Source organism: Centropristis striata, chromosome 6, assembly GCF_030273125.1.
Source record: "Centropristis striata isolate RG_2023a ecotype Rhode Island chromosome 6, C.striata_1.0, whole genome shotgun sequence".
Taxonomy (NCBI): Eukaryota; Metazoa; Chordata; class Actinopteri; order Perciformes; family Serranidae; genus Centropristis; species Centropristis striata.
This window is the reverse complement of record NC_081522.1, coordinates 2,512,915-2,522,733: the sequence shown is the minus strand read 5'-3', so window position 1 is coordinate 2,522,733 and position 9,819 is coordinate 2,512,915. Positions and strand designations below refer to the sequence as shown.

Sequence of the window (9,819 nt, the reverse complement as noted above, 5' to 3'; positions counted from 1 at the left end):
TAATGCTGCAGGATTGTTTGGTTTTTCTCTTTGTGGTATTCTGTGTTTGACCCAGAGTGACGGCATAGAAAAAGACGGGGGGCTTTCTGATGGGTGAACCTGTATATTTGATTACATATCAACAATATAATGAATACAAGACAATTTTATGGTCAGTTAATGCTGCTCACTATCTACTATCCCTGTTCTTGTTAACTGGGCCTCGGCAAAACATTTTTTTTTTGTTTTAACCTAATTTTAAGATGATTGTCTATAATGAATGTTGTCAATTACAACATGTCAATCAGTCATCATGTAGAGGGATACCCTTTATTAATTATACACTACTGGTCAAAAGTTTTAGAACACACCAACTTTTCCAGAATTTAATTGAAAATGATGCAGTTTAATGTCTCAGTGTACTCTGAAATTAATGCACATTTAAAATTCTTTATTGAGCATGATAGTGTTTTGAAAATAAAAAAAAGATTCAAAATCACATTTTATGTTGAACTAAAGGACTAAAAAAAGACACAAAATTACCAAAAAAAACTAGACTTGAACTGCTTGAATTTCAATAAAAAATGGAAAAATTGGGGTGTTCTAAAACTTTTGACCGGTAGTGTACTTTGATTTGCTATTTAAATATATGCTGTATGTTTTATTTGCCTTCTGTGAGAGCAAAAATGCAGCTACCACCGATGAATGCATCAACTGCTACCTTAAGATGCATTCAGAAGACGCTGTGCATTTATGTGTTGGTGCAGGGAAAGAGCTGAATTAATCCACAGAAAAAAAAAGTCGCTAACTAGAGAGAACACAGAATCAGTTGTGTGATCAAACAGGATCAGTAAAGCCAATTTATTTTATTTAGATTAGATTATTTTGCCTGTTATTAATAATGTAACATCAAATACTTTATTTAGCTATAAATCAAAGTGGGTATATTTGCACTCCACTGTTTAAATCAGAGTTGTTTATTTTTGAAGTAGACAAACACTTATATAAATGACATAAAGTATTTATTGATAAAATATAACAAAATTGAAATGTTATGTCAGTCGTAATCCTTCATCATTAATGAATGAATGAATGAACTTATCCATTATCTCCATTGAAAGTCAACATAGTATTAGCAAAATCGGTTTCTGCAATGCTTTTCCACACTAAAGGAACAATATAATCTGAAAGAAATACCTAAAATCAAAGGCTAATCTGGTCAAGCAGGAGTGATTTATTAAGGTTTTTCTGTGGTGGATTGCATTTAGATCTGTTTTATTTGTACAACAGGAGAGCACAACACTGTAATTTCAGGGAGGGCTATAATACCAGTGCCTGCAGTTTTCAATCTTCTCTGTGCTGATCTGGAACCTCCTGCCAGGTCCCCTTGACCACCTCATTCATTAGAGCTGCAAAGGCCAGAGAAACCCTAGATCAGCACCACTACCTCTTGGACCATTTATCAGGCTTAACATCAACATGCTAATGCTAGTCTTAAAGAGGAATTCCACTCAGAGTGAAGCCTGCCATCATCGAAATGTAAAATCTGAAAATGGGTCTGCTCCATAAACAAGAAACAAAAAACTCATAATTTACATACACTACTGGTCAAAAGTTTTAGAACACACCAACTTTTCCAGAATTTAATTGAAAATGATGCAGTTTAATGTCTCAGTGTACTCTGAAATTAATGCACATTTGCAACATTTAAAATTCTTTATTGAGCATGATAGTGTTTTGAAAGTAAAAAAAAGATTCAAAATCACATTTTATGTTGGACTAAAGGACTAAAAGAAGACACAAAATGACCAAAAAAAGACACAAAATGACAAAAAAAGACATGAAAATGATTCAAAAATTGACAAAATAGCCCAAGACTCCATAGAGTTAAGTTGTTAACCCATTTCTTGTTCCCTGAAAAAGGCCTACTTGTATAATTCTGAAATGTACATTATTTTTCAGTTTTGGTTAAGCTTACCTTTTTTTATTTACCTCTGGCAGTTCACCACTTACCTTTGTACCCTTTCAAGCTGTTCATTTGACTTGAACTGCTTGAATTTCAATAAAAAACTGGAAAAATTGGGGTGTTCTAAAACGTTTGACCGGTAGTGTACATTTATTTTAAGATGCACTACATGCTTACCATTTTCTTGTAAGGGCACAAGTCCAAATTTTTGCATTTCTTTCCTTATCCTGTTAGTCTTCTGTTGCAAAGTCTTCCACATCTCTGTATTAAGTAGATGCTATTTTCTGTGTAATGACTTGAATGATAAATGCTGTATCTACTGTAGTTCTCAGGTTATAAATCACATTCGCAATATAATAAAAGATAATCTACAATGTCTCTGTTGACATAAAACATTTATTTTGATACCTAATTTTGCTGCTGTCAAATAAAAACTTGCAAAATGCATTTACAGATGTTTGTGCATGTTTGTTTGTGCGTGCATTCGTGCATGTGTGTGTGTGTGTTCAGAGAGGTTATGTCCCCAGAATAAACGCAATTTTCATTGTTTTTCATGGAGGAAATACTTTCTTCGAGTGATGATGATAATCATTAAACAGGACAATATCTGCAAAAAGCAGGGAGACAATGCAGAAAAACACACACACACACACACACACACACCTCATCGCCACATCCACTGTCTCTACACTGTAAAAAATAATCTGTTTAATTTATGATAAAATACCGGCAGCTCCGGTTGCCAGAACTTCACCGTAATAAATAAAGTGAATGGTTTTCTGCTGTAAATTTAAATGTAAATATCAGCAAAAACTGTAATCTAGACTGAATATTCCTGCTATTTTTATGGCAATTGTGTCATTCATAAACACATCATGGTATTTCTCTATTAACTTTACATGAAAATGTTATATTTTAACAGCAAAACGGTGTTTCTTCCAGTTTATGACAGAAAAAAGGAAAAAGTTTGGTGCTATTCTTTGATTAATAGTAATTAAAAGTGTCTAATACGGTGATATACAATTTTTCATTTTACACCCCATTTCTGATGTATTTGACAGTGTTTTACTGTTATTTCAATCCAATCCAATCCCCTTTATTTATATAGCACAATTTTAGCAAACACAAGGTTTCCAAAGTGCTGCACAAACAATAAATACATAACACAATACAAAGAGATGTAGTAAACAATAGATCAGTAAGATGCAATAAATTAAAAATGGGATAAAAATAAATAGAATAAAATGTAAAATGTACTACCCGCACAAAATAAAATATGCATGAATACAATAAAAACAAAAAATCATAAAATCATAAAATCAACATAAAATCAACACTCTACGTGGTGTTAAAAGCCAACAAGAAGAGGTGGGTTTTAAGAAGAGATTTAAAATGAGACAGTGAGGAGGCCTGTCTGATGTGCAGCGGTAATTCATTCCACAGTTTTCCACAGTTTATTTCTACAAACATTTTTACAGTGTATCTTCAGCTTCACTCTCTCAATCCTTCACTTTAAACACACCTCAAAGAGAGGAAGACGCTGTGAGATTGAGATGAAGTGGAAATGGCTGTTCCGTGCCCGCTCTTTTCTGTTACATAATTCATCTACATACAGCGTGTAGAGGTGCAGCCCACTGTGGAGCTGAAATATTAATACAAATGAACCAGGCAGCTCGACAACACAAACACAACACCTTTACTGGGCTGCATTGTATTTGCACACATTCACATAGACGCCTCACAACTCAGCTTCATTGGGCACAGTGACAAGATACAAATAAATGCATGTAGGATGCAAATAACAGGCTGTATACTTTGAATGGAGGGAAGTGGTAAACCAGAGATATGAAGACAGACGATAGGAGCGACTAAAGAGAATAAAAGAGCAGAATGAAGTGTGTTTGAGTCGGCAGTCCCGCAGGCTGGCGACAGGCCTCATTGGTAATGCAATGTTGATCTATCTATTGTCGCCGTGCCAACTGAGCCCAGAGCCCACTATTGATTATGATAGGGTGAAAAGAGAAGCTGAGGAAATAGAGCGGGACAGCTCTGCTGAGTTTACACTCTTAAACACTGTCACACACACACACCAACACACTCAAGCTGTTCTTATGCACTGTCATGTACCTGAGCTTACACAGTCTATGAGACAGCAGTGCTCCTGTTAGTGAATGTGACTTATACAAGCGTAAGAAATGAGGGAATGTCTCCGCTGACTTTCACACGCTGCCTCCAAAAGGAGTGTGCTGCCAGCAGCGTGTCAGCACTGTGCTGTACCAGCATGCAGAGTGGATCTGGAAAATTACTGCTGCACCTCAGAGGAGACGTGGCAGGTCAAGTTCAACAATGCATCTATATGCAAAATGGTGCCAACTTTGTTTGATCATCTTAATTATATATGCTTTTACTGCCTCAGCTTCAACTCGGGTAACCTTGATTTATGACACTGAAAATACAGAATGCACAGTACACTGTCAGTTACATTTCTCGGTTACTTTTCAATTATTATACATCAATACTTTTAATTCATTAATTCATTATCCTTAACTGCTTATCTGAACTCGGCACAGGGGAGAACCTGCACACCGTGAGGCAAGGCTGCTAATAGTCAGGCGGCTTAGCCAAATAACGGGGACACGTCGGACAAAAGCACCACATTTTTTCCACTTTCTCTCTATCACCATAGGTTTCAATTTTTGGTAGGAGCCACTTCATCAAGATTGCGGATCAGAGATGGCAGCCATATAAAGTATATGAGAATCAATATATCTTCCAAGCCACTTAGGAGGTCAATCTTGGTGTCAAAATCTACATTTTCTGGGTCAAGGAATCATTTAAAGCTATTGAGAATATTACAAGATCATTATTTGATCAAATAGAAATGTTCATTTTCACCCAGACTGGTAGGCAACTCGCTTCAAGGTAATGCTTTCATCTCATGTCAGGTCTTGTATATACATTTTTCCAACAGAATTTTTTTTTTTGACACCAAGATTGACCTTCCAAGTGGCTTGGAAGATGTATTGGTTCTCATAGACTTTATATGGCTGCCATCTCCGAGCCGCAATCTTGATGAAATGGCTCCTACCAAAAATTGAAACCTATAGTGATAGAGAGCATGTGGAAAAAATGTGGGACTTTTGTCCGGCCGCCTGACTACTCTGAGTGGAATTGGAAATAGGGGCTACACAGTGGTGGAGTGGTTATAGTCCGGCGGCTTAGCACCAGATTTAGGAAGAATGGGGACACGCTGGACAAAAGTCCCACATTTTTTCCACATGCTCTCTATCACCATAGGTTTCAATTTTTGGTAGGAGCCACTTCATCAAGATTGTGGATCGGATATGGCAGCCATATAAAGTCTATGAGAACCAATACATCTTCCAAGCAACCTGGTCCCACAGGAATCCGTGGAATAGCCACGGAATCACTCAGATTTCTGTGAAACTGACACGGATTTCGCTACAATGCAAGTTAATGACAGTCATATCCCGTGGCTATTCCAACATACAAAGTGATTATGTACATTCACTGAGTGAATGTTTAGAAAATAAAACATATATTTCCCGCTAGAAATGTGATCAAAATCCATTTTTATGCAGAAACTAAGTCAAAATATTGATTTTCCCACTAAAAACGAGAGAACTGTCCGCCATGTTTTTTGTTCTGACCGCCGGGACCTTAAAAGTCACGTGACTTGGAACAAACCAATAGGAACAAATATCCATGGAATAGCCACGGGATATGACTGTCATTAACTTGCATTGTAGCGAAATCCGTGTCAGTTTCACAGAAATTTGAGTGATTCCGTGGCTATTCCACGGATTTTGAGTTAAGCGAATCCGTGGCTATTTCACGGATTCCTGTGAGACCAGGTTCCTTCCAAGCCTCTTGGAAGGTCAATCTTGGTGTCAAAAAGAAATTTCTGTTGGAAAAAATGTATATACAAGACCTGACATGAGATGAAAGCATTACCTTGATTTTATTTAGCAGTGTACATGGCAGCAAATCCGCACTCTCCCATGAACATAGATTCCAAACATTTTCAAGTTAGGATTCGCTGCTGCAGCACTTGAAGCGAGTTGCCTACCAGCCTGGGTGAAAATGAACATTTCTATTTGATCAAATAATGATCTTGTAATATTCTCAATAGCTTTAAATGATTCCTTGACCCAGAAAATGTATATTTTGACACCAAGATTGACCTTCTAAGTGGCTTGGAAGATATATTGATTCTCATAGACTTTATATGGCTGCCATCTCCGATCAGCAATCTTGATGAAGTGGCTCCTACCAAAAATTGAAACCTATCTCAGTCAATGAGATATTGTTTAAACAAAAAATAGGTAAGAATTGTTCCGACGTTCATTGTTCATTGTTATAAATTGATAGTTTTATTATTAACTTGACACAGGGGCCACAGCAGGCCTGGAGGCCCCTGGAGGCCCCTGTGTAGAACCGCCACTGAATGATATCATACAATGATGAGATCTATTCTGTTGATCCTTCTTCTCAAATACTGCTAAAGTGACTTCTCAGTTTAACTGAATTTGTCTCAGAGAAGTCTACTACTTCATCTTTTTTCCGTCTCTTTATTGCTCCTAACAGGCCTTTAGGAGAAGTAACTGAGACAAAACTCATCACAGAATGAGTCAAAAATGAGAAGAGCTTTTCAGTATTACTGTGAAAGGTCAGCATGATGATTTTTTAAACATTTTTTTAGCCCCGGAGGTTGACAGACATTTTGACATGTTAAGGTAGAAAGGCACATTTGCTAACATTGATCAATTATGAGTAGACACACCCAGTTCTCTTAACATTAGTAAGTTAATTGAAAAATATTACTAATTATTCTTCTTCTCTGCTAAAAAAAATAAGACTTTTTTTTAAGATTTCATCCAAAACCAGGAAAATGCTTCTAGGGATACTTGCCCTCCTGCTCATTACAGTCTTATTACTTCATCCTGAATATTATCACCTCTTGCAGTAAATGAGTTGACGAAATATATATGAGTACATTTTTTTCATCTTCATTCTCCTAATAGGATCTAAGGCTTCGCCTGCCCCTCTGCACGGCAGCCAGATCATTAATGAAAAAGTTCTTTTTTACCTTTTTTTCCCCCAGAATTTACATTTATTATGTGGGCTAATCACTGCTGGCTGGAGGCAGTGTGGGAATGTGATTAGTGTGTGAGTTCTAATTAAGTCTGTGAAGCCTCACACACTGGCAGACAGGCTCGGGGAGCTGCACGCTTAGATACACACACAGATACGGGACACACACACATACATACACACACACAGAAACACACACATGCATTTCTTGTGCATAAAGAAATAGGGGGATTCTCACGATGCATGCACATGCTCTGGAACACACACACTCACACGGGATCTACTATAAAGCATGATGATGCAACAGCAAAACAATCTGCTCACTATCTGCATCTCTCTCATCTTTCCCACACACACACACACACACACACACACACACACACACACACACACACACATCCGTCTGTCCACTGCAGTGCCCAAGACGTCCTATCACACAATCCCATCAAGCTTGAAAGGATACACACACACACACACACAGAAGGGGAAAGAGGAAAAAGGGGGGGAAAGAGAAAGAGAGAGAAGGAGAAAGAGATGGAACGAGAGAGAGAGAGGACAGAGAGAGAGAGAGAGGGAGAGGGGAAAGAGAGAGAGACAGAGAGAGAGAGAGAGAGAGAGAGAGAGAAAGAGAGAGATGGAGGGAGAGAGAGAGAGATGGAGATTTTTTTTTTTTTTAAAACACCTTTATTTTCCAATAGTTAAGGACTCAACATGACATGATTACCAGATTAGACAGCAAAAAAATACTATATTTTTTTTGCTGAGAGAGATGGAGAGAGAAAGAGAAATGGAGAGAGGGGGGGGGGAAGAGAGAGAGAAAAAAAAGAGAGAGAGAGAGAGAGAGAGAGAGAGAGAGAGAGAGAAAGAGAGATGGAGAGAGGGGGGGGAGAGAGAGAGAGAGAGAGAGAGAGAGAGAGAGAGAAAAGAGAGAAAGAGAGAAAGAGAGAGATGGAGAGAGAAAGAGAGAGGAGAGGGGGGGGAGAGAGAAAAAAGAGAGAGAGAGAGAGAGAAAGAGAGAGATGGAGAGAGAAAGAGAGAGGAGAGAGGGGGGGGAGAGAGAGAGAAGAAAAAAGAGAGAGAGAGAGATGGAGAGAGAAAGAGAGAGGAGAGAGGGGGGAAGAGAGAGAGAAAAAAAAGAGAGAGAGAGAGAAAGAGAGAGATGGAGAGAGAAAGAGAGAGGAGAGAGAGGGGGGGAGAGAGAGAAGAAAAAAAGAGAGAGAGAGGCAGAGAGAGAGAGAGAAAGAGAGAGATGGAACGAGAGAGACAGAGAGAGAGGATGAGAGAGAGAGAGAGAGAGAGAGAGAGACAGAGAGAGAGAGAGAGACACAGAGAGAGAGAGAGACAGAGAGAGAGAGAGGATGAGAGAGAGAGAGAGAGGGAGAGAGAGAGAGAGAGAGAGAGAGAGAGAGAGACAGAGAGAGAGAGAGACAGAGAGAGAGAGAGGATGAGAGAGAGAGAGAGAGAGAGAGAGAGAGAGAGAGATGGAGCTGACTCAGATGATGCTGAGGTGACGGTGCGCCCCCGGTGGTGGTGTAGCGGTGCTGCAGCTCCTTCACCGGGGTTAAAAAGCGGCGGGCGGCGCGCCGGGGCCACAGTGTGGGGGTGTGTTTGAACAAGAGACACAGAAAAGTTAGCAGCGGATTTTTTTCTGGTGTCCAACCTGCAGCAGCATCCGTCGAGAGTATCATGGCGAACAAAGCGCAGCAGCCTCCTCACCTGCACCTGGCCGAGGTCACCGCGTCCCAGTTCCTCGACATTTGGAAACATTTTGACGCTGACGGTAGGACACTTTTTCTTCCTAAAAGTTACTCCGAAACTCAAATTTTTACGAATGATCGCTGAATCATACATCACTGCTGCAAAATGCAATCGACTGAAGAAAAGTTATTTATGAGCAGACTGGGAAAGGCATCCTCCTATAATAGAATTAAACCGTTAAACTTGCAGACAGAAAAAAAATATGAATTATTAGGCTCATACAACTGAGCTTCCACAGCCAAATATATTGTTCTTGCTCTCTTAATATCTCTCTTAATATATTTGGCTCTGGAAGCTTAGTTCTATTTTTATTATAGGCAATTTTTTTTTTTTTTTTGGTGCTTAAATAAATTGAATTTATTTAACAATCTGAGTGGGGCCATTCTGCATAACAAGTACTTTTACTTTTTTTTTTTTTTTTTTAACTTGCAGTGATTTGGTTTATTCAAAAAACAGGAGGCAATTTTGTCTTTAATTGGTGGTAATATTCTTCATCTCATTTCCTGTGTGATGGACGATTAAAGTAGCTAATAGGACATTTTTTATGTTTAATAATGTTGAGGAGCTGATATCAGACCTACTTATTTGGATATGTAGAATCTCTGCATCCCTTAAAAAAAGTTCAATGTTTATCAAATTAATTTCTGATGCGGACCACTCCCGACACCACGTGATATGAGTTAATTTATTGATTTATTTTTAATGAATATTATTTTTAATTTAAATCTACAGGCAGATGCATTATTTCCCATGTAGGCATTCTATTTAAATAATTGATATAATTATTTTAAAATTATATTTTGCAGCTTTTATTCTTCTGGCAATTAAGCTTTATGACATAATAAGTCCTCTCATGGTATATGAAGGACATCCTGATATTGTAATTTTCCAACAATCAATGCATTTAACTTAAACATGCAATTGACATGCTATTTCACAATCAATTCATAATTTAATGATATACAGTAGGTTAACCTATAATTATTGACAGTTTTGCTGAT

The 9,819-nt window shown here is 38.1% G+C and overlaps 1 protein-coding gene across 1 annotated transcript in view; it reads left to right on the top strand.

Annotated features, from left to right (window-relative positions):
• The first annotated feature begins 8,680 nt into the window (after positions 1 to 8,680).
• Positions 8,681 to 9,819, top strand: part of calb2a (calbindin 2a) — a 45,830-nt gene continuing 44,691 nt past the window's right edge. Inside the window, exon 1 of the mRNA XM_059335175.1 lies at positions 8,681 to 8,840. Within this exon, the coding sequence (XP_059191158.1) occupies positions 8,747 to 8,840 (94 nt within the window). The 5' untranslated portion in view covers positions 8,681 to 8,746. The remainder of the gene's footprint in view (positions 8,841 to 9,819) is intronic.